General features: G+C 38.3%; 1 protein-coding gene across 1 annotated transcript in view; it reads left to right on the top strand.

Moving 5' to 3' along the window:
* The window catches only part of LOC145998724 (uncharacterized), a 106,440-nt gene extending 83,457 nt beyond the window's left edge, over positions 1 to 22,983 (top strand). The window contains exons 5-7 of the mRNA XM_083135238.1: positions 2,389 to 2,506; positions 15,844 to 15,911; positions 17,787 to 22,983. Of these exons, the coding sequence (XP_082991364.1) occupies positions 2,389 to 2,506; positions 15,844 to 15,911; positions 17,787 to 18,767 (1,167 nt within the window). The 3' untranslated portion in view covers positions 18,768 to 22,983. The remainder of the gene's footprint in view (positions 1 to 2,388; positions 2,507 to 15,843; positions 15,912 to 17,786) is intronic.
* The last annotated feature ends 2,998 nt before the right edge of the window (positions 22,984 to 25,981 follow it).

Here is a 25,981-nt window from a genome sequence, read left to right on the forward strand (position 1 = left end):
CGAACTCCAGACATTTAGCCTCCACCTTTCCAGTCAGGAAATAGCTCGAAACATTTAAGGAATGTCTTGTCAGACATTGCCGAGCTTCCTTGAGCTTCCTGGATCGCGATTGTTGCAAAGAGGTGCAAACAACCGCGATCAAGGAAGAGTCGTCAGATTGAGTCGGCGATATTGAGTAAATTGAGTTGGAATAAATGTCTGGGAGGAGAGAGGTCAGTGGTCAGTTCCAAACGAGCAATTCTAAACAAGCAGTCGATTTGAGTACGGAGCGTCAGGCAGTTAGTAACGAGTCTGAAATGGAGCAGGGGAGAAGTACGCTTCAAGGAAGAACGTATTAAGTAGCGAGTCGCAAGTCAGACTATTGTACAGTGGCCATCAGAATAAGACTTCACAGAACTTCGACTGTAGTGTAGAGACAGGTATACCATTATGCTTAGCCATGCTGATCCGGTCTGTAAGGGTTTAAACTCAAGTGTTGTGTTTGCCATTCAAGTGTGTAGATATTTGTACCTATTGGTCATTAGTACATTAGGCTTACCATGAAGAGCGAGTGCTCAAATGAAGAGGATGAATGATTAGCGAGTTACATTACCCACCTGAATAGTTAAAGGTTCTTGGTTCGATCCCACGAACCACAGAGTTCGTTACGATACCAACAAATATAAGAGCTTCAAACATGTTGTAAGGCCTCCGGTTGGGCTCACTCCTAGAGTCTAAATATAGCTCGTTGGAATGAAGCATTCACTGCGCATACGCGAACAACAAACTGAGGCGTCACGATTCACGGTATTGAGAAAACAGCACAGTCCGAGCAACACGTGATACGTGCAGCTTGTCATGTCGCTTCGGTTCGAAAGGTTCAATTGATTACTGACTGTTCGCCTGCAAGCATGTCGCGTGTCTCTTCGGTGTGAATTATGTTCCAAAATCGTGCTATGGTCAGTCTGTTATTCTAGGAAAAAATAATTTTAAATACTATAACAGTACATACACATGGAAATTTGACCTTTGTGGATAATTTGAAATACGTATTTGGATAGTGAGAGAGGACATGCGACCGAAAATTAACAGAAATATAGAATAAGCAGCAAAATAACCTAATCTAGAACAAATTAATGATCAAATGAACTAATAGAATTTACAGGAAACCCAAAATACGCAAATTCCCCATCATATCCCCACCCTCACCATTCACGTTTATAATCAGGGCTTAGCTAATATGCCCTTTCCCCGTGATTGTTGCTTCAAGACAAAGTATGCTCGATTCCTTCTCGAGGCTCAGAGCATGCCAGCCAATCAACTTGAGGCATGACGTCAGGCAATGTTACTAACCAAATTTTGTAGGCAAGCCGTTATATGTGTTGTGTTTGTCCTGTACTTGTCATATTGCTTTTAACATTTCTCAAGGGGCTCTTTATTCCTCTTTTTCTTAACTTTAAGACATGGGTTGAGATAAGAGTATTTTTCCTCGTACAGTGGAATCCATGAGTATTACCATGCAAATTGTCCATCACCATGTTCGTGCACTTTACTTGACCCACTAAGAGCTTCAAGAAATAAAAGAAAACTCAAAACAAGCTGTTGACAACTTCTGCACCACCACACATAAAAATTCATCGCTAAAAAACACACAGGATGTAAGAGAATACTTCATGAAAATAGTCGTGGACAATTTGCCGAGCAATACTAGTGGATCCCACTGTACACTTTGAAGGATGCAAAATGACCGTATGTACCGACGCACTCAAAAAATTTAATTCATTAATTCGTACATCCTTACGTTTATTCATTGCCCACTGCTTTTTGCATTTTTGTTACTGATAAATAGGGACCGGAAAATCATTATATATATATATATTAAAAATCCAAAAATATGTACCGAAACCATTCAAAATATAACACGTATGTAATACCAAAACCATCGTATTACCTTCACTTCCGTCCTATTTTTTAAACAAATTGCTTAAGATAACAGAAACTTTGTGTGTTATTGAAAGTTTTACAATGTTTATATGCTACACACATGTATTTAATACGCTACATATACTTCCTAGATGTATTTGTACATATTTTTTTTTTTACATTTTCCTAATTCATTGTTATCCTTAGGATTAAATTAGAAAAGTCGAGGAAAGTGTGGTAGATATTATTTCCTAACATGAAAGTATCCATATTTCTAATCTAACCTAAGGTTCCAGTATCCTCTCTAACTCTTGCTGGTACCCTAGTTTGTAACTTGCTCAGTTCCTTTGACTGGAACAATGTGTTGAATAAATATTAAATTTGGCAACCCTGTCATTCATTGTAAAAATATATTGATACTCAATAATCTTTCATTTTCTTATATGTGCAATGATTTGTATTTCCTCTTTCTCTGTGTCTCCGAAGGTGACGTCGAAACCCGACCTATACCCTTTAGTAATCAGCATTGGCGACAACCCAAAATCTCCGGCAGGGAATTACTTCATGGTGCAATATTTTCGCAACTACCTCTTCAGGCCAGTCGGTGAGTGCACAGTATGATAAGAATATTATAATATTAAAATATACTTAATCAGAAGCAGATAATCCAGTGAAGTCGAAGTTTATACTCAATAGAATTATAAACCTTGGCAATTGTACGTACAGAAAAAATATTTTTTCGAATTAACTAAATACAATTGGTTAAATTTTTTGGTAACCATAAACAAGAAAATTTGGTTGCCTTTAATAAATGTTGTAATCTGATCAGTTATTTGGTAACTAAAAAAATGCGGAAGATTTCTAAAAAGTATTTGCTTCTGGTAAACAAACTTTTGTTTGTCGCTTATTTAACCAAATATTGGTTACCAGCAACTAGGAGTATTTTTCTTTTATTCCAAACAAACTTTTTCTTTCTGTATACTTTCAATATTTCCAGAAGAGCCTTGATAAAAGTTATTTTTTTTCTGTCTTTCAAGATTTTGATAATTCAATTTTTTTTGTAATTAATATTTTTTATACAAGATTTGCACTTATATTAAATTTCATTACGTTTCGTAACTGTCACAAGAACAATATTACAATTTGAAGAATTGAATGATTGAATTCAGTAAAAAATTCAGAAAAATATTCAGATAGTGAAAAACTTACTGTAAGCTCACAATAAACATCTAAAATCAAGTTAGTTTAGTAACAGTTTCGACAAAACAATGGACTATTTCACTAAATCACGCAATTTCAGAAGGCAACTATACTCTGTCTCAGTTATCTCTCGAGCAAACGAAGGGAAACAAGTCTGCGCAAGTAGTGACGCGAGACTGCTCCACCAGTGAACTCGTGAGAGGGAATGGGATCACGTGGAAGGGGGAAAGCAACTGCTGTTACAAGCCTTCGGAGCAGCGTGTACTTCTTCTCTCTGTCCACTCGATCCCCCTTTCCCCCTTCCTCTGCCGCTATACGCCGCCTTTCTCCTTGAAAACCAGGACAGAGTATAGTTTATTCCAGTCAAAAGCGCCTTGCTGTTAGATAACCCACAATGCCGTACCGTAATTTGGGTTGCATAAGAAATTGGTGTCTGATCAAGCAAATGTAAGATTTAGCCGCAGCTAAGCAGATTTCGTTGTTTCATTTGAATATCGCATTTGTGTTCAGCTAGATCGCTCACAGCACAGCAATTACATTATATTTTATATTTTAAAATTCTTTTGACTTATAACTAGAGTTCTTATATAGCTCACTCTTTTATCAAAGAATTAAAATGCGTACCTAGTTACCTAAGTGTACAGTAGTAGATATATTTTAAAGAAAGAAAATCTTTTGATTCACAAATTATACAATAAATTCAACATTCATGGCAACTTTCTGAACTTACTCGCAGATTACCTTACCGTTCGCCAACAACGTGTAGTTCTTCCAGGAACTCTAACTTTCTTCCTGTCCTTTCTGGAGTACCACAGGGCAGTGTTCTAGGACTCCTGTTATTCATATTATTCGTCGATGACCTTACTGACCATCTCACAGCCGCTTCTAGTAATTACCTTCGTTTCGCAGATGACTGTAAGATTTTCAGAGAAATCTCCACCTCCAGCGATACTCATCTTTTCCAGAATGATATAACAACATTTATTTCATGGTGCCTGACATGGAAACTTACATTAAATCCTGAAAAATGTAATACTCTTACCATCTCTCTCAAAAGAACTTGTTAAAGTCATCTTACTCCATCTTTGGCAAAAACATCAAAGCAGTATCCTCTCACAAAGACCTAGGCATTGTTTTCGACCAATTACTCACATTTGAAGAACATCTTAAATGCGCCACAAAAAAGGCTATGCGTCTCTTAGGTTTACTGCATCGTTTAACTGAAATTAGTAATATCTCAACCCTCACCTTATACTTCAAATCATTCATTTCCCCATTAACAGAATTCTGCTCTCCCGTCTGGTCCATGACTTTTTCCTGACTATAGTTCGTTACAGGGTTCCCTCATTACGCAATTTTTGAACACCATATCTCCTGTCCTATCTACACTTACAGACTCCCTATCAGCGCCGTTTACTGAATGATTTCAGGTATCTTTACAAAATTGTCAATGGCAAAATCCGTTGCAACACTCTCCTGCAGGAATTCCATTTTCAAGTGTCTATGCGCGCAACACGTAATACACAGAAATGCCTAGACTGGAAATTTTTGAAAAAAACACTCTTCCACAAACTTCCCACCCAATATAACGACCTCCCATCAAGTGCTGATGTATTTTCTACAGAGTACGCCTTTCGGTCTAGCATCAGAACATATGTTGCTAAATAATATTTAATTGTTCTATCTTGACTTACTTATGTTAATGCTTTGTGTTAATTTATTTTTGTTATATTCATTGTTGTCGATTTCAGTGTAAAATTGCTACGTGCTGTATCTGAAATTTTCTCAATGAATAAAGAAAAGTATTCTCATGTAATGACGTTCGAATGTCTTTTCGGTTTGATTTGATTTTTGTTATTTTGTGTCGCTTATCTGCAACACTCTTGACTAGTCGCGACGATGAGAATCAGTGATGAAGGAGCACTCACAAAGTACACTCATGCGCAGGTCGGGATTCAAACTCGGGACCCCTGACGTCTTAGCGCACTCCGCCTCGAAGGTCGGAACCAATTATTTTAGTCTTTATCTATACCAGTAGTCAATGGAAGATGGGCCTATTAAATAGTTCATTAATCAATCAATCATTGTCTTAGTCTGTTTGCACCAACCAACCACATGATACCAGGGAGCGTGGCGCTATTATGCATCTGGTGCCTTAAACGTAGCTCCAGTGTACTTATCCACTTGCATGCTTCAGCGCGTTTACTTCATCTGTATATTTATAGTCACGTTCGCTACACCCCACCTCTCGTTTCTAATGCTTCCGTACCGCACAAAAGCAAACTAGATAAACTCGTGACAATAGCTCTAGAATTACCCCCTCATCCTCAAATCCCCGCATTTCCTTTGCTTCTTCCGGGTCCCGGGGGATGGGAGAGAAGGGACCGAAATTCACGTTCCCTGTCGCCTGGTTTGCTTTTAAATCCAATTCCCCTTCCCTCTCTGCTTTCGTCAATCTCTCGTGGTGCGGTAGTCTTCATCCCGGGCACGTGATCGTCTCTTGTTCTTGTCTGGTTTCTCCTAGCTATAAAGCAGCGCCTGTAATGCTGTTTGGTTTACTTTTTTTCCCTCCGTTGGCGAGCTACGGTGAAGAGGGTTTTTTTCTCGGAGGACTTCAAAGCCTCAAGTGCTCACCGCGAGGTGCTTTTGTTTCTTTCTCTCTGCCTCGCAAGGAGTGGAACGCCAACCATGCTCGGTGAGGTGAAGGATCGAGTCAAAAGGATGGAAGGAGGGATAAGATTGACGGTCCTGCAAGCGTCAAACGTAAGCATTTACTTTTCTTCCAAATTGTTGGATAGAGGATAGAAGCTCCTCACAAATTAGATCTTCAGGCAGGTATTTAGAAAGGGATTATTGAGATAGGATTTCTCCCCGAAAGATTTGCACAGTACTGAAATTTAAGAAGAAATATATGAAGTTGACTTATTTCTGTCCCAGTACTAAAGTTTAAGAAGCAAAATATGAAGTTGAATTATTTCTGTCCCAGTATTAAAATTTAAGAAGCAAAATATGAAGTTGACTTATTTCTGTCCCAGTATTAAAGTTTAAGAAGCAAAATATGAAGTTGACTTATTTCTGTCCCAGTATTAAAATTTAAGAAGCAAAATGTGAAGTGTACATATTTCTAAACGTTTGGGCGGTCAAATTTGAATATGTATGTGTGTGTGTATATACATCTACTGTATAAACTACATGTGTTATAAATTATATAGTGTTTTCTACAGTATATACTAATATTATTCCTTATATATTAATAATATATTAGCCCCACACAAAATTTCCCTCATATTAAATTTTCATTAGTATGTAGCAGTAATTTTAAATATATATTCAATTTATATTATTACATTTATATTTAACAGAATATATCCCAACATATACAATAACTAAAAAATGAAAAAGATTGTGATCTTAATACAAAGTTTTCAATAAATAATTTGGAGAGGTTTTTTTATTTTTTAAAGTAAAATTTCCTCTTAACCTGTCGTGGAGGGGCCTACGAGGAAATTTTGGGATCGAGTGGCCTTCAAGCACCCCTTTAATAATATATTTTAATAATATTCTCAAAATAATAATTATGGGCTTCATTCTTCATCAGCTAGAGATATCAAGCTACCTTCTTGATATTCTATACATCTTTCACTTTTCTGTTTGACACTTTCTTCCTTGATAGAACAGCTGATTTTTTAATAAAAAATTGTCATCAACTAAGCTAGATATCTGTTTTTATACTATACTTTTAGCTATTAATGTAATAATAATAATAATAATAATAATAATAATAATATTCATGTAATAATAATAATAGACCTATTCATCTTAATAAAACTTATTATGATTATAAATTATAAATTTTTTATGGTTACAAGTATTCCACGAGAGATACTTGGTTAACACCTTCCCACAATATATATCTAGATGCATGTCTAATTATCGAATATATTTTTATTCTTCAAGAAATGCAGTTTTCCATTATCATACAGTCTTAATTTATCATTAAGAATTGCCTAGTTTTCCTTTTACCAATTTAACACAAAATTCGGTGGTCGACTGTGTACTCACGATTTCTACCGAAGGTTCGAGTCCTGGATTTTGCCAGGAATACAGACAACTACGACAGATTTAGAGATTTTCAATTGAAATTTTTATAGCAGCTAGATATCTGAAAGATTTGGACTGATGTTACATTTGAGTGAAATTATTTAATGCGCTGGGAGTTGGCAGACGAAATACTGATGATTTTTCTCATGTTTAGAGCGCTCTAGATTCTGGCCATATTTTCTGAGATTAAAAAAAACGAAAATTGAGTAATTCAGGGCATCGCTTGGAGCATGATTTAGCAATATATGAGGGGTTCAGAGCACAAGTGACGTATCTCCACTTTTCATAGAAATGGAGTTACATGCATAACCTAGAACTGTGAAGTATCAATATTTCTTCAGTGCTAGAAGTAAGTGTCACGAGCTGCTAGGGACAGTCTTAGTTAGCACCTTGGTAGATATATACTAACAGCCCCAAACCAGACCTGCCTAACCTATCCACGTGTACGCACATATAATAGCAAAAACAACCCTGTAAATAGGTTAGGCAGTTAAAATTTTGTTTATTATTATATGCATATGTAGATAGGTTAGACAGGTCAGATTTGGTGCTGTTAGCATGTATTTCCAAGTTGTTAAGGCTGTCCCTAGCCGCTCGTGTAAATGTTTCCTGAGTTTCAAATTCTTGCTCATAGAGGCAGCACTATGTTTGTGCTCCAAAAGCTTTCCTCCCTTGTCCAGAGCACGAAGTCGGTATGTCCATTCACGTAAATGACACGATGGAGTGTGAAGATACATTTAGAGATGCCAGAGGTTCTTATTCGGAAAATCAATCAGATGAAAATATGTCTTCTGTTGATACAATGAAAAGTAAGTCGCACCATTAATAAACATACTTCATAAATCTATATCTATTAATTTCTTGGAAACGTAACTTTCTGGAGAACATGAAACAGGGCTTTCAAGTAGAAATTGCAACAAATCAAATGCTCCACAACAATATTGTACATTATTTTTGAAATTTTTGAAAGAAAATTTCCGATATTTTAGAAGGTTCTAATCTTCAACAGTGGCTCTAGTATTGTTACGCAAGTTCATATGACTAATGAAATATTGATAACAGTTAGATACCAATAATGATGAGCTGAATGTGAAAGGTTTCCATACCTTCACTTTTCAAGCCTCGCATTTCCCATTCCCTAATGGCAGTCCTGCCTGATTGTTACTCACTTCTGGTTTCTTAGCAGGATAACGAAGACAAAAGTGAAAACATAACATCTGTGCACATTATAAATATTTCAATATGTAGTAAGTTAAACGGGCTCACTCGTAACCACATGGCTAGCGCTCTCGTCTTTGGTGTGGACTGTCCTTGGTTCGATTCCTGGTGGAAACCCGTAAAGTTTCGGCGTTGACTCAGCATCATGAAGGCAATTGGGGAACTACTTGAAATCAAGAAGTGGTGGATTCCGGTCTCGAAAGCCATAAAACAGCAGCGATGGCATTCGATGCCCTGACCACGCGGCACCCAATGAAAAGCTGGTTGGATAGCCTAAGCCCTCACTGGTCTGTTGCGACACTATGTTAGTGAGGGCTTTGGTAGTCTGTGCCTATACATTGCTATCATTATAGTACTCCTCGAAGTTCCATAGACTTGGTGGTGTTTGAGTTCACTTAATGCTCACATAATTAGGCTAATCACGACTGGGTCTACAGGTTAAACTGGAATGTGAACCGTTGTTCAATTGTCATTATAAACCCACTACTGAGAACTGAATCAGGGTCAAGGTCAAGCCGACAGGGTTAGTCACAGTACTATCGGAGAGGCCAGATATTGGCAACACTAAATGGGGAGCAGGAAGTACATCCCCCTCCAATCTATCGTACCACCACAAACATATAAATGTAAATAAGTACATACTATTTTGTTCAAAGTATGCCTATTAGGCACATATAAGCTAATTGGGACTGGGCTTACAGTTTAAAGTTGGATCCGAACCACTATGTGCCTTCACCGAGTACCCCTTGATTACAAGGTGACGATGTTACACTACGCCATCGGGGAGGTCCCTAAATATGCATGTTTGTATAGTCTCATGGATATATTAAGTTAAATACCTTCGCCTTCCTACTTATTGTTTCTGGAGCAATCACTAGTAAGTAGACAGAACTCAATAGACCAAGAATAGAACCACCTGCATCCCTTGATATGAAAACCAGTTTCAGTGTATCCACCTAGTGTAAATTTCCACTATTTCTGTAGCTGGGGAAGAATATAAGTCCATGTAACTGATGACAAAAATGTTTCACGAACACCTCTTTGGTACACCATACTGAAATTCGACCTACCTTCATTTTGCACACATCGTTACTAGTTTCATTACGAACGCTGAATAATAGATACCAGTTGATTAATTCAAGATCTATCAAAGTCAGTGTGGCCAATTATTGATGCGGAATTTCCCGGAAGAGCCCGTGACCGGGTATTGATCTCAGGTGGTGAAGAGCTGCAGCATGGCTCACGTGTCATGACGTCACATGAAAGCTTCACGTCAACACCGAAATTTCCCTCCCCCCTCCCACCCCTTTATTGTCCGCTCCAGATATAGTTATATAGCTTCCTTCTGAAGGTCGTCCCGTTGACCTGATTTCCTGAGACACGAATATTCGGGGGGGGGCAAAAATCGAATTGGATTCATTCCACTTTTCGATCGGAACCAGGATGTAATTGCCATGGAAGTTTCTTTTCTTTTATTCAGAACAAATGACGGCTCGTGTCGGGTTTCATGATGTTGGCAATCCTGCCTGCAGATGGCAGTATTGCATGTTCCGACAAGATTTAATTTTATGCCGAACTTTAAACTTTAGAAACTATCCAAAAGTTCCCGGAACAGCTGCAACTATACTGAACGCAACTCCATCTGGCGGTTGACCTTGATGGCTGTTTCTGGCTAGTCCTGTCCCCCAATCACTTTCGGGGGCGTGTTGTCTGATGGGCGTCAACAAACTCAATTGCGAAGTAAAACCTGAAGGGATCACATCGCTCTCCCGAAGCAACGTTGCCAAGCGTACTTCTGTTTGTGCCAGTTGCCTTTGTATGACTGTGTGTCCGCCTGGATTCCGGCCTGTGGGTGGTCCTTCCGGAAACTTCAACGTGCAGAACCACGTGTGCTGATTTCTGGTGTTCACCGAGAAAACTTTCTCCCTTTACAGTACGTTTGGCAACATGTGGTGAACCCAACGCTCATTTGTTTCGTCCCGCGAACAACGCTCGGTACCTTGTGACTCGAAAGTGTGCGATCTCGGTCGAAGGAAATTCAACTGATCGCTGATTCGCTGTTTCCCAGCCGCCAGTTGGAGTTGCGTTAAGTATAAATTAGTAGAATATATCTGGGTCGTACTTTCTCTATTTCTCCTGGGGAACACACATACTTACACCTGGACGTTTTACATGAACAACGTGTAAGTTGAAAGTGTCAAGTCTGGCGTGTATGTAGGTTAACCACAACATTTATGCACACAGAATTGTGATGTGATAATAGGACTAGCCAAACTCTTTATCATGTTCCTTGCTTACCATTGTGTTTACTTAATGTATTTTCAATTCCTGTCTTCCATCAATAGACGTTTTACGTAACTGCAGATTTTTGTAGGTCTACTTTCAAGAATACTTAATCTTTATAGTAAACTCGTCATTGTTAATAAAAATTCGGGCTTTTAAAACAATACCATCGTGCCAACTCGCTTGCTTCTGTTCTAAAGCTTCTTATAATTTATCCCGAGAATCTTTGGAGCAAGTAGTGACTCAAGAAGACTCGACCAATGAGCACGTGAGAGGAGAAGTGAGTGCATGAAAGAGAAAATGCGGCTGCAGGTACCTGCTTTTAGCAGCAACGTGTACTACTTCGCTCCTCCCACTCGCTTTCTCCCCTTCTCTGCCGTTATACGCGCCCTTGCTTTACAGATTCTCGGTACAGAGTATAATTTATGTCTGGTGTAAGTCATTAGAAAAGTTTAATTCCTTTCACATTGCACATTAAAGTGCGCACAATGACCTATAACAATTGTAACATGAATGTGATATAATTTTGATAATTGGATTTTATCAGAATCCACTCAACAACTAATTATATTAACTTTTTCTGATTTTTTTTGCGTGAATTGCTCTTTTTTGTTAACATCAGAACCAGACAACCGATTAGATGAATAGTTGCCAAAGGTCCATGTACATTTGGGTATTATCCAGCCGCTTATCAGATTCGTAGAGTCAGATTACTTTCGAAGTCTTCAGCTGACTGCTAGGGTCCAGCTAGCGAGCCTACCAACAGCCTAGAGCGTGAGCAGAGGGTTAGAGATTGGTGCAGGGTTGAGATGACGTCATCGGCTCCCTTCTTGATTGGTGGATTCGGGAGTTATGACTCGCTGCCAAGCTGCAAATATATATCCAGTGCCTGCCTTAGATGGATGCGTGGTCTCGGGCATACAGTATACGTAGGGTCAACAAACGAAAATTTTCAGAGGTTTTGAAAACAGGGATTTTTGTTTCTTGGTCTATATAATCACAATACAAACTTATTACAATTAATAAACAATTAATTTATACGTTTCATATAATAGCTTAAGGGCAACAAGCAGAACATATTTTAGGTTTAAACCAAAGTGAATAAAAGTCTCTAAACTACTCTTTCCATTTCCAATGAGCTGTTGGCACGACGTTCATTATTCTTAATTACAAAACTGGGAATGTTCAATATCAAACTATTATTTTACCTATCAAAGTAACAATTTTTAATCATATCCGATAACGATATCTGTCATAATTCTCTTTGTTTACTTTTAATTGAAACTTGACGCTGTAGTGAATTTATATTTCTTCAAATAAAATAATATTTTCACTTACAAATAAACAGTGAACTATTTTTGATTGAAACATTTTAACACAATTTTTGTGTATTCCTTTATTTAGAATATGATTTTAGTATAATGTTGGATATTTTTATGTGCGTCAAAACAATTCAAATCAATAGAAATTTAATTAGTTGCTTAATTGGAAGCACCAGTGTGCTATAAACTTGTAATAAACTACAAAAAAAGAAACAATTATTTATACTGGAGGGACCTCAAGCGAGTATCCGAGTTGCTCTCTCCAAGGGTCAGCTCTACCTTTTGTAGAAAGTAGTAATTGTGGTATCGATCATGCCACATCTATTTGTGCCCGTTATTGAGCTCGCTACAGCTATCATATTTCTATAAGGTATGGTTCTACTTCTACAGTATAATCATACAGCGTGATTTATAAAGTGAAATTTTGCGAGAGTTTTATTGCCCAATGCCAAGTGGGGGTTCTACTGTATTTCCCACGTGCAAGATCCTTCAGCAACCACTCTAGACCATCAGGATACGACAGACGGTTCTTCTCTGTTTGTTTAGCAGGAACTGAAACGCTTTAAATTTCCCGCCATGTCTATATGAACAAAGACCATTCGTTTTTCTGCAGAGATCTGGTTCCAAGCTAGTTTTGTTTGAACACCCCCATTCTGTCCAGCCAAAGAGGAACATAAAGAAGAGAAAATGGAGCGATCGAAGCGCCTCTTGTGGCAGGCGTTGACTTTGCAACGAAGAATTCGCCCTAGCCAGTGGTCGTTGGACACAGTTCTTTTTAAATCCACTTCATGCTCAGACAGGCTAATCGTAACTGGAGCCGCAGTGGGACACGAACTACAGTGCTGAGAGTCTCCACCGGGGATCGAACCCAAGATACCTTGATTACAAGGAGACAGCGATAGGAGACGCCTCAGATTCTGGAATTATATCGATAATATGTCAGGCCTTTTTTCATCTATGCCTTGAGTTGCCTCCTAACAGGCTTTTCTATGATTTTCCCCAATTAATCTAAACGAATGCTGCGATGGTACCTTTAACCAACGAAATAGTCTACTTCTCCATCTTCTTTGTCTCTTATGTTCATGGTCCTCTCAGTTCTCACATTAGCTAATTATGCGCTCGATATAATTAACGAATATCTGTATTTTCGTTAATAAATGTCACTTCTCTGCCACTACTTTTGGCGATGATGAGGATAAGTGATGACTGATGATTAGAAGGAATTCATAAAAGGCCGGGAATTCAACCTTGGAACTTCAGTAGCGAGATCGAAATTCAAAAGTCGTCCACTTAGCGCTCTCGGCCAGCGAGCACCCTACTTGAACAGACGAGGATTCTACGACTAGCTAAATAACTCTCTAGTCTTCTTAAACCAGAAGGTTTATGGCTGAAGCAACAAAAGGCTTCAATCTGTATCTGTTCCTATCCTGAGCAAGATCTGCGACAAGCGACATAAATAAAGATGATCTAACACAGGAAGGTTTGGGAAGAAGGTGTAAAAGAAAAGATTACCTTGCAAGAACGCCTCTGGAAAATGTAGTATATTCTTAGTCCCTATGTAAAATTTTCTTCTCTAAAATATAATATTGCCTCTGATGTAACGTAGCGATAATAATATAAAGTTGAAATGTATGTACTTGTCATAATTGCCATATTTGTGGATAATATGGGCTTCAGCTCGCCCGAAACAGGAAAGTTGTTGACCTATTGACTGTATTTTTTATTTGCATAAAATACGGGGTGTCCGGATTGTAACTGACAGTTTTTAAATAGTTATTACATTTCAACAAACCGAGCTTTTTGTGAACAAAGCATTGCAAAAGCAATAGTGCAATTGTGAGTTTGGTTCAGCAAATCTTCATGCACGTACAACTATCGGTGGCGGCGCTAGTGTTGCTTAAACAAAAATGGCATCTGTACTGGAAAGAGCACGCGTAGCCAATGGAAGGCGAGCAGGCAGCTAGGAATTCCTAGGTCCACTGTTCACGAAGTCGTGCACAAAAGGTTTCATTTGTACACATACAAGGTGCAGTTCTTGCACGAAATTAAGCCAGACGTCAAGCCGAAAAGACATTAATTTTCCATTGACATTCTGCAGAAGATTGATGTTACTTTCCCTAGACTTCTTAATTGGAAATGTATTCTGACCAAAAGATAGATAATGTACAAGACCTACAGGACCGTATTCGGAATGTTCTTGCTTCTGTAACCCCTATACTAAGCTATACTGATCTGTAACTGGTTCCAATAAAACTTGGCGAGTTTGCCTTCAAAATGTATGTTTTCGTTTTAGCTACTCCTTACCATTTTAAAATAACACACTTTTAAAAACAATCAGTTCCACTCCGGGTACCCTGTACTGTTCATATATTACCGTTGTTACAAGATGCAATTGAAATAAAATTATTTAGTCTGCTGACTAGACATAAAAATTAGCACTGTTCAATTTGCTTGTTTTAGTGTTGTGCAGAACTCTGAAAGGTCCATGGTTCTATTTTAAGTGTTTCCTTTCGGAGAACTTTAATCAGTGGCGTAGCGAGGGGTGGGCGAAGTGGGCGACCGTCTGGCCCTTGCCCCAGAATGTCCCTCATGTCCTATGGGGTTGATATGAAAATATAATAATTAGAAGTGAGAAAAAAAATATGAAAAAAGGGTAATTTTTGGAGCCTATGAAATTAGAACATTATGATTTATCTGGCTTTAAATTCTAGTTAAACGTTATATACGTCAAATCAGGGGCGTAACATACAGGTAGGCACACCCTAAACGTAAGGGAGCCCGAAAAAGTAAAAAAAATATTGTTGTATTTCTCATGTGTAACATTTACGCAAAAAATTCACGATAACTTGCTTAGGCATTTTTACTCATTTATTCTTTCTTGCATAAAAAGCACTTTGTCTTGTAATTTCTTCTTTCTCTTGACCTTGCACTCACGATTTTAATATTTTAACAATAAAGTACACCCGACTGCTACGAAGCAGGTCTGAGGAATTTTCATGTTTCTGTTGTTTTCAACCCAAGGAGGATAGAGATAATATTAGCAGTTCTTCCTTCCTTCCTTCCTTCCTACAGCTTCAGATTTCAGCTTCCAGAAAACGGAGAATTACTTTTTCAGGCTGAATAAAATTATTAAATATCACTTTAGTCATTAATTTATGTTTATATAAATACGATAATTTGCTGACGTATCCCTGAAGATTTTGATCGATTCACATTGAGATTTCAAGTTTAAAAACGGATGAGGGCCTCGCATTCTAATCTTGCCCAGGACCTCGCGAAATGTTGCTAAGCCACTCACTTTAATTACTATCCATGTAACTGATTGCCGGACACTGTGACCGAGTGGTTAGCACATCGCGCTGCAATGCCAGAGGTCCCGGGTTCGAATCCCGGCTAGGACATGGATGTTTGTGTTTGTATGTAATGAGAAAAACCGAGAAAATTGTAATATTGATATGAGTGAAAGTAGAGAAATGCGTGAATGACGGGGAATACTACCGCATAGGGGTATTCCTTTTTTCATATAAAAAAAAGAGGTTAGGACATCGCGCTGCGACGCCAAGGCTCCCGGGTTCGAATCCCGCTTGGTTGTTTGTGAATGTCCATTCATCAATTTCATCATTTCATCACTCATCCCCATCTTCACAAATTAGCCAAAAGACACAAAACGCGAAGTAAAATAAACTAAATCAATCAATCAATCAATCAACCATGTAACTGATTAAAAGGTTCTATCAAAACTACAAAAGGAAAGTTATTATACTTATACATCAGTTTTGCAAGTAATTCTAACAAATATTCCCTTCTTTTCTCACAGGCTCTTTATCGGCGACAAGTACTGCAGACTCTCTCAGTTCCAGCTTCATATGTAGCGCAACAAATGAGGTAGGTTTGGAAAGAATAAAGTACAGGATGCATATACATAAAGCTTTTGCAGCTGACCTCCGTGGAGGAGTGGTTAGTACAGTGCATTTCGACACCAGGGATCCCCGGTTCCCGACATGGGTCTCTTAGTAATTGTTTCTTATTTCTCATATCAGTTAGTGACAGAAAAACAAAGTAAAATAAATCAATCAATCATCAAGTTCTTGCACAGTTTTGAATATTAATTTACTTCAGACAAACAAGATCCATGAGGTTGAGGTCAGGTATCCGTGCTAGCAATTTCACAACGCTAACTGTAATAATAAAATAACACCGCCATTGGTTTGCAACGTTCTCGGAGAGAACTTAGGGTTGTATACTGATCTTATGCCTACACGCGGTGAGTCGCTTCCGCACTTAGGACGCCATTTAGCTGATACAACATGTTGGGCAAACATGAATATCAACCACAGATAACTCTTATTCCAAGTTTTACCCATAATGCTAACATTCACTCCAGCAGCGGCATAAGAATATGTTACACTTAAGGTTCGGGTGTTAAGAGCATTCACCAAAGGTTCTAATTTTTATTCTAACGAAATGAAATATATATATATATATATATATATATATATATATATATATATAAATAATCAATAAGAAATCTTCTAAGAGTTACAGTATAAGAACGTACTCAAAAATATTACTCTTTCTGACTATTATCCGTGACTGGTTAACAATTTCAAAACTACAGACCTTTGCATACATCACAACAATACAGGCTCGACCAGGACTCAAACCCGGGTCTCTGGCATACCGTGCCATTGCTCTAACCACTACGCTGGGAGAAACCAGGCAACGTTGAAGTCTACTGTGTTTCAAAGGCAACAGATCCCGTTGCGGTAGCACTGGCAGAGACGATTCCACGCAGGTAAAACAGCGATAGCGAAAAATCAGGCGAGGCCAGGCCGGCTCGATAGCTCAGTGGTTAGAGCAATGGCACGGTATGCCAGAGACCCCGGTTCGAGTCCTGGTAGAGCCTGCATTTTTCGTTGAAAATTTCTACGTAGTACATCTCCTGTGTGCCTAATCTTCAACAACGACATTCCTGTATATATGCAGGAGGGATAATCACAAAAACACATAACGGATAAACTCCTGGAACATAGCTATCAATATCACTTTAATAAGTTCCTATTTAATGATTTTTAAGCAGAAGTTAAGTTATACCTTTATTAATAATGGTATTAAGAGGAAATATTTATAGGTAACCTTGGAAACGCGGTTTTTCCCAGCGTCTGAGCAAACGGGGTACCACGTGGGATAGGTACTATGAAGCGAATTTCCCAACATCGATACGACGGGGTATTGCAGTTACAGTCCCAACGTCCAGAAGACGGGGTTATAAATTAAATCATAGCTGCTTCTTTCGCCAATTAGGCGGAGTGGGTTCTCTCACCCGAAGGTGAGAAGTTGGCAAAACAAGCTGTTGGCAACTTCTGCACAAGTATACATAAAAATGCGTCGCTTAAAAACACACAGGATGTAGGGGAAAAAAAATAATGAAAATAGCCATGGACAATTTGCATGGTAATACTCATGGATCCCACTGTAAAGTCGGTGCCTATTGTACTGAAATTACTCTAATTTGTTTCGTCCTGTTAACAGCGTCCGTGTGCCTTGTGACTTGAAAATGCCCTAATGGTCGCTGTTTCCCGGCCGCCAGCTGGAAATGCGACCAGTATAGTGTACCGCTTGCTACGGGACTGAGGTCAGGCGACCGTGGTGGCCATTCCACAAAGCTAACTGTATTGAGAAAATAATACCGGCGTTGGTTAGATTTTATGGCTTTCCTGTACGTATGCACGTTGCACTGAGTCTCTTTTTATTTTCCAGGCAAATACAATCATCCCGCCTCCATACCCGTGTGAAGAGAGCTATGACTACCGAGGGACGCCCCTGCGACGAGAAATATGCTCCCTTTCGTCAGTGACGAGCAGCAACAACGACCTGCACTCGCCCACCAACGCTTCCATTCAGTACGCCTACTCAGGGTCGGAGGTGAGCAGCCTGGGTCCCGTGACACCGTGCTCCCCTCCCCAAGCCACGAGCCCCACGCACCTGGTCCCCGGCCAGGGCCACGTCCTTCCATCCTTGGAGACGTCGACGGACGAGATGAGGGACATCCTGGAGAAGATCAAGCAGCTGCCTCTTGACGTCACGCCGACCTCGGACACGCTCAGCGGCGTGCTCTCGTTCGTGAACGGTAGCAGCCCGGAACCTGCTAGCGAGATGCAGCTACCCGTGGACAGTCCACCGCGCGTCCTTGACCCCGTCGTGAGCAGGAGCGTCGAGTCCGTACCGAAAGAGAACACTTTCCCGCGCAAGGGCCTCGGCCGCAGCGAGTGTTTCCGTCTTGCGAGGTCCAAGTCGAGCGTCCTTGACTGCTGGAAAGGATCGTCGACCGACGACAACGCGGCGGCGAGGAAGAACCTATCCTTCAAAGTGTCGTCGAAGGAGCACGCGCCGCCGCGACGCGGACGGAAGAAGTACTGGCGGAACAGCAGCGGGGGCGCTTCGACGGGGGCCACCGCGAAAGTGTACTTGCCCCTGCCCAGAGACTCGGGATTCCAGGCGGCCAGCGAGAGGCGACGTCCCAGACGGCTGTCTAGAAGGGCCAGTTGGCTGTCCATGGCGACCCCCAGAGTGGCCCCGTTGCCCCTCATCGACAAGTTGACCAAGTCTGCCCCCACGACCCCTTCCACGCCGCTACCGCCCCCGAGTTCGGGCCCCGCGCCGAGGGGGCCAAATTTACCTGGCGACGGAAGTCCGCTTCTGGCACAATACTCCGACGATGAAGACGCACCGGTCAACTAGAGCCTTCGTCCACAGTTTCGTTTTCTAATTCTGCCGGTGACATTTGAAGAATAGTGCGAGCGACTGAGACGGTGTAACTGACAAGCCATGTCACGTTACACAACGTTAACTTATTCATCAAGTTGTTGCAAATGCCAGCCACGCTTCCTTCAGGACAAGTCTAGTCATAATTATACATCCTTCTTGTCTATGTCATTAGAATTCATATATTTGCTGATAAACACAAACGAACATGTATCACAGGTTGATTTTGTTCGTCAAATGAAAACGGTGAAGTCAGAAGCTAGCACCGAAAACAATATTGCGGAAAAATAAGAAGCATTTGAAAGACAATGGTCAAATTAACACGACTGTATTAATATCCTTACTTTTCAATCGGATATTATTTCCTTTATATACAGATGTGTAGATTAATCCTTCACATCATGCTTCTCTTCGCGATTAGTATATTTTACCAAACCATCAATCAAATCATGCTTCTATAAGTGTTTTGCCCCCTCATGTCTGTTCCTTTAATGCAACAGTATTTGACACGAGAGGAAAATATTGTTAATGAAGTTATTTTTTTAAGTAATTGATTGTCTTTGAAAACCGTTTCCAAGATGTTATAAGTTTCCTCATAACTCCATCTCATGTTTTAGTAATAAAATAAGATGTCTATGATACATCCATCCACCCTTGATTTCTCGACATACTTCAATTTTTTATTGAAGAATTGACGTTTAGATGTAGTGTTCAGAAAGGAGTTTTGTTGAGAGATTTCGCACAATAATTGTCCGGTTTATTTCATTGTAACTGAAAATGTAGCAGAAAAAGTAGGTTAATAATAACCATTTGTTTCAGGAGGGAGACCAAACTTGGGTGCGTAACTTGAACCTTGGTCTGGTAGTACAAGGAAACCACACCCTAATAAACAACGTATAAAGAAAAATACATATTTATATAATTATTTTGAAACACTTTTAGTTTTGGTCTCCTCTCTGCATGCTGAAAAGCCTGAGACATCCTTTCTTTGGCAAAAAAAAATTAATTAGAATTAAGGTTTGAAGGATGTATCATACGACCGAAAGTAAGTTCATTTCGTTGTATGAATTTAGTCTTGTAGATGGTTCACTAGTGGCTCGAATACTTTTGAATAAGATAAAATATCCCTTCCAGCAAACTTGAAATACTACATACACTTATCAGCAAGTTTTTCTGTGGCAATCCACCTTCCAAATCAGAATCCAACAGTCTTAAGTTACACTCGTAAATTACGTTATATAAACAGAATAAGTTGAAGAAATGCAGTTTTGAGACTGTAGAAAACAGAATAACTTTTAATATTTCTTTGGATAAACGACGTTGAGTTTATTAGTGTTAAGTTTGGAGTACTGGAATGGTTGAAATCATTGTTATTGTTCTGATTGAAAAAGACAGAAAAAATATTTGAAATAATATTGGACACCAAGACCTCATCTTCACGTGACATGGATATATAGCTACAGTATTTAAAATACACATGTAATGATTTTAATTTGGGGAAAAATGGCACTCTGTATGAGACATTTGAGTAATTTATGCATTATACAGCAACTGAAAGAGATAATAATTTTTGAACTAGAAATAATGCAAAGATGATTATAAACTTTTGTTTTATTCTCCAAATTAGTTTTTGTAATAACATTTGTCTGATTGTCTGAATCTATATTAGTTGATGCGATCCGAAAGAATCGTTCCAATAGAACTATGAAGAATTCCAGAAAGAGGATAGAATAAATGCTGTGCAACTTTCTATGCAGCGAAATTCTAATCCTATAGTTTCGTACTATTCTTTGTACACTTATGATTCAGATATTGACTGAATTGTACAGTACTTTTGCAAGCATAATCATTGTACAATGGTTAGATATACATTAGCTCATGGAATTGTTAATAAAATAAAAATTCTAAAGTTGCTGTCCCATATATTTAACTTTCAGATTTAAGTAGTAAAATTTGTATTGTCAATATTTTAAATTTTTATACAAAAATACAGGACACTTTAATAATTAATGTCTACAAGTATATAATACAATTCCAAATACATACAAGGCAAATATCATTTTTTAAACAGAATGGTATTGTAACATTGTTGTATCAATAACGTTATGTACATACTGTATATTGTGCAGTTCAGTGCCTGTAAATAGAATGTAGAATTGTATGGAAACACATAAATACAATCATTGTGTGCTTATTCATGCCTTGTGCGTAGATAATTTACATGGCCTTTTGAGCGAGTGTAAAGTGGTTGGCTTAAGATGTGAGCATTTGTGAATATCAAAAATGAACTTACAAATGTGTGTGATTTGAGCACATCAGTTGCAATACAGCAATGCAATAATTATCTTGCTGAGTTCCCCTAACAATTCTTATGAAACACTCTGAATATGTGCGTGTGTGTTTGTGTTCAAAGTATCTGTATGCTTATATTGTTCATTAGTTACAAATTGTACTATAAAATTAATAACAAACTTTTAATAATAAATGTGCTTCATATTTGTTCTAAAAACTCATATACTGCCCATTCTACATAGTCTATTGGCGTGTAATGGTTCCTATATGCAATATTGGTAAGGTGCAACATTTACTAGATCATATTATGAAAAATAACTTTATTGAGTGCAATATTAGTTTGGGACAATGTTAAATTCTAAGATTATAAAACGATATAAGAATTGGATATGAAGAGTCAAACATTTCTAATAAATCTTCTCGTTAATTGCAATTGCATGAAATTTGTGCTACAGTCACTGTACTTAGGAAATATCACATTTAGTGACTACACAAAACATGATAATCATTAATACTTGAGTTTTTTTTTAATGATTTACTTCAATTTTGCATTTGAACACCCTTAAAGCCGAAGCTGATTTTATTAAGGTAGAAAAATCCTCATTTTTTATATTTATGATATTTATGAGATAAGAAAGCTTTATGGAAAGCCTTCAGAATTAAGCGCTTTCAGTATACGACCATTCAAATTTTCCTGACTCTTTGTGGTCTCGAAGGTTGGTATGAAATATTTCCCAAAACGGATTAGATTCCACTTCAAACTCTAGCTCCAGTCCCGATTAGTCTATCTGCGCAAAAAGTGGACTTAAAATAAAAACTCAATCAAAGAAAAATACCAATCACTTTGCGTTCATTTTTGATAAATGAACTTATCAACATTGCTACCTACGCTACTTAAGTTTAAAAAGATGGCTTTAATATCCAAGACATGTGAAGCTTTGTCACATGTCACAAATATCGTGTCCAAATAAGTTTGATTTTCAAGAATTGCCATGAACAACTACGTTCAAGCATAAATTTCTGTAGTACAAATTCCATGCTTTGTATCCATAATAAACCAAACGTTTGACTGCCTTAAAAGGTATTTTAAGTATTTTTTTTCTTATGGTAGTGTGATTGCTGCTACAACTGTTTTAAGCATTGCCATTCGCTGGTGGATTTGTGGAGTCCGTGGAATGCGTTCGTTGTTAGGTTAGGCTTGTTGGGTTTGGTTCTTTCAGAAAAAAACGATGACGAGAAATAGTTGTAGTAGCAATACCGACCATTTCTTAAATGGGTGATATTGTATATATTTGTTTGCTTGTAATGAGGAAAGTTAAGTTTGTTATTATCTTGAATTGTTGTTTGTAAAAAGAAAAGAACTAACCTTTCTCTTATGTAATATTAGGTATATTTATGTTGGTGTGTAAACATGTGATGTCATTGAAAGATGTTTCATCTGCTTCGTTACAGTTGAGTGATAGATTCAACTCAGTGTTGCCCGGAGAATAATAAGATGCTGTATTTCTTTGTTGTAAATCTTCGAAAAATTATTCAGGTATTTGAATGTTGTTCATGTTATTGTACATTTGGATGAAATTGACTGGGAAGAAAAAAATAACTTGAGTGGATAATTTTGCTTGGTGTAATTCAATAACTGTTAATTGAACGTTGCGGAATTTCTACCAGGGCTACAATGTACCTGAGTTGAATGTGTTGTAAAATTAAGTAAGTTTCTTGCGTTAATTTCTAAATTTTCTTTTCTACAGTAGAAATAGCATATATCTTGTCCAAATAGCTATAGCAAATGATTGCTGATATATTCTGGTTTCTATATGAATATTATGATTGACATGTGTTCGGATTATAGCATCACAATTTTGTACTCCGCTACCAGAGAATAAAAGTTTGCGAAATAAAATGTTTACAGTTATTACGAATATTTGTCAAGCGGGTGCTTGTCAGTCTTGGAAAATTAATTTTTAAACGTAGCTATCTGAGTTACAGTATTTTAGTTGAAAAAGTAATGGATGATATTCAGCGAACAACTTCCCCCCACAATTCATTGCGCCATATATCGGGCAAACAGACCAGATCCTGCGTTGAAAGCATGCTGGGTAAGCATTGTGCAGAAGTGATTCAAGATATGATTATCGTGATCAAATGGGGATTGTGTACTTTTTATCTTTTCCGAAGCCCTACAGAAACAGTGAAAACTTTGTAAAGTGGTTAAATGCAAACCCTCCCTCAACCAATCAGATCATTTCTCCACTCTAACGTCATATCTCTCTTTTAGAGTTACAATTACACTTTTCCCAAAATAATAGTACCATTCTTTGGTTATATTTCACTTCCGATCGCTATTTTGAAAACATCAAACTCTGAATTAGTTGCGTTCAATATGCATCGAATAACATTTTATGAATCCGTAAAAAAATCGTCTGTCTTTTGTCGTTCCGCAGATAGGTCCATTTCCGGTCGCCATTTTGAAAACATCAAACTCTATATTAGACATATTTAATATAAACCTAGTTCTTATCAAACTCATTCAAGTTTTCTAATTTTTACCGTTACACTCCTACCAACAAATTCTGAGAATCTTACGATACGTCTGTATGATGACACAAAATATTTCAAAACCTGTTAACAATTGACCATATCCAAATATTGTCACGTTTTCGTATTTCCCTAGGCCCCATTTCGGGATCTTTTTGATTAAGTAAAGGAGAATTTGTAAAAATGTCAATTATATCTTTGGAGCAATACCATTTTGGAAACATCAAACTAGAAATTTGTCAGGTTTAATACACATCGCGTAACATTTTAAGAATCCGCAAATACATTTCATCTGTGTCTTTCTGTTTCGGAAACTTCTGTTTCCGGTCGCCATTTTGAAAAATATCTAACTCCAAATGAACCGTCTCCGGTCGCCATTTTGAAAATGATACTCGAAATTAGTTGAGTTTAGTTTTTAGAATCCGCAAATATTTTTGGTCCATGTCTTATGGTTTCGGAGTTAGGACCGCTTCCGATTACCATTTTGAAAACATCAAACTCAAAATTAGGACATAACTTTTCCAACAATATGACACCCAACATATCAAAAATACATTTTACTTATTTTCATAAATATATTCCACCAGAATTTCCAATATACAAAAATTACATCATTTTCACATTTCCCTAAACATAACCTTTCCTACATTCACCACACCGCACCCTTGTACGTACTACTGTTAATCTTTAACACTTTTTTTTTTATTCTCGATGACGTAGTGGTAGAGCTCGCGCACGTTCGGAAGTTCTCTGGCGTTTCTAATGCGCAGCGTCGTTTCGAGTCTAACACTCCGCACGGAGGTTACCGGGAGAGGGGAAGTGAGTGGGCGCGAATGTCAGAGCCAATCAGCACCAAGTGCCTCGGCACATCAGCTGATTGCTAGAATGTTTGTAACAGCGAGAGTTGGAGAGGGACGAAGTAGAATACTAGTAATACAGCAGTGCATTTAAAGATAACAAATCATTTGTAATCCAGTATGAGACGTATGCGAAAATGAATATCCTAACGAGAATAAGTAATTAGTAAAAGGTGGACACTTACGTGGTGGAACTGGAACAGATGTGTGATGGCGACATTGCGGCTCTTTAATCCAATCTTTCGATGTCGCTTATGGAGGAATATTCTGCTTCGGAGTCACTGGAACTATCACTGCATATTTCACTGTCACTACTGCTGCTGTTGCTGTTAACCCTGATAGTGAGGCGCTTTATTTCAGGCTCCAACAAACCTTCAGTTTTGATATAGTATTGTTCAACATCTTGCACATGACGGCAGACATCACTCCATTCTTTCGCCCCAATCTCCGAAAATCTTATTTTACACAGCTCCCACACATCAATTAATTTGAAACTGACACTGTGTTGTCCAACCCATTGTTTTACGTTGCCCCATATCTTCTCAATGCTGTTCAAATCTGGATGATAAGGTGGTAAACGTAGGACCGTGTGACCATATTCAGCTAGAATTTGATCTAAAACGAACTTTTTGGCTTTGCAACTTATGCAACTTTATGAGTTCGTAGAGTTCAGTTTTATACATATCATCACCGAAGGGAATATTGTTTTGTAACAACCAGTTTTGCATGTCTTGCTTCCTACTATTTGAGGTTGGGCATTTCTCGTACTGAACATTGTGGTAAGAAGCATTATCTATTACTGAAACAGAGGTAGGTGGCAAATTGGGTAGGAGCATTTCTTTAACCCAGCGAATGTAATTCTCAGAATTCATTTCTCTGTGGTAATCTCCGGTTGCTTGATTCGATTTAAAAATCAACAACGCGTTGGGAATGAAACCTTTTTCATTGCCGGCATGTACGATAATGAGACGCTGTCCCTTTGAAATAGGCACTTTCATACCTTTTACACTATCATCGCACCATGCTTTGGGATTTTCGTGCGAACTATGTATGTACGTTTCATCACTGTATATTATCGGTCTCCCTTCCCGACGAAATCTGGTAATGGCTCTCAAGTAAGCTATACGTGTATTGCTTATGTCACTTCTTTCAATGAGCATCCGTCTGTTGCTTTGAACCTTTTTCCAGCGAAACCCCACTTTTCGAAATATTTTTCTTAAGCTAGATGATTGACCTTCATATCCAATATCTTGGCGCAATTTCAGCAACACGGATTTCAAGGTAGGAATTCTCTTTTTTTCTGAATATAAAATTCATTAATTGTTCTTCGCACTACACAGAGATCAAATTCGTCCAAATTTGTGCACCGTCGCGGTCGGTTCTGATTTCTGCGCGGTGTATCATAACTGATTGATCTGCCTTCTTCCACCTTTTCCATTTCTTTTTTTACAAATTTTATAATTTTCAAAGACACACCGGTAGCAGCAGAAACACGTTCATATACTT

This window comes from Lepisma saccharinum, chromosome 14 (assembly GCF_977018435.1).
Source record: "Lepisma saccharinum chromosome 14, izLepSacc3.1, whole genome shotgun sequence".
Taxonomy (NCBI): domain Eukaryota; kingdom Metazoa; phylum Arthropoda; class Insecta; order Zygentoma; family Lepismatidae; genus Lepisma; species Lepisma saccharinum.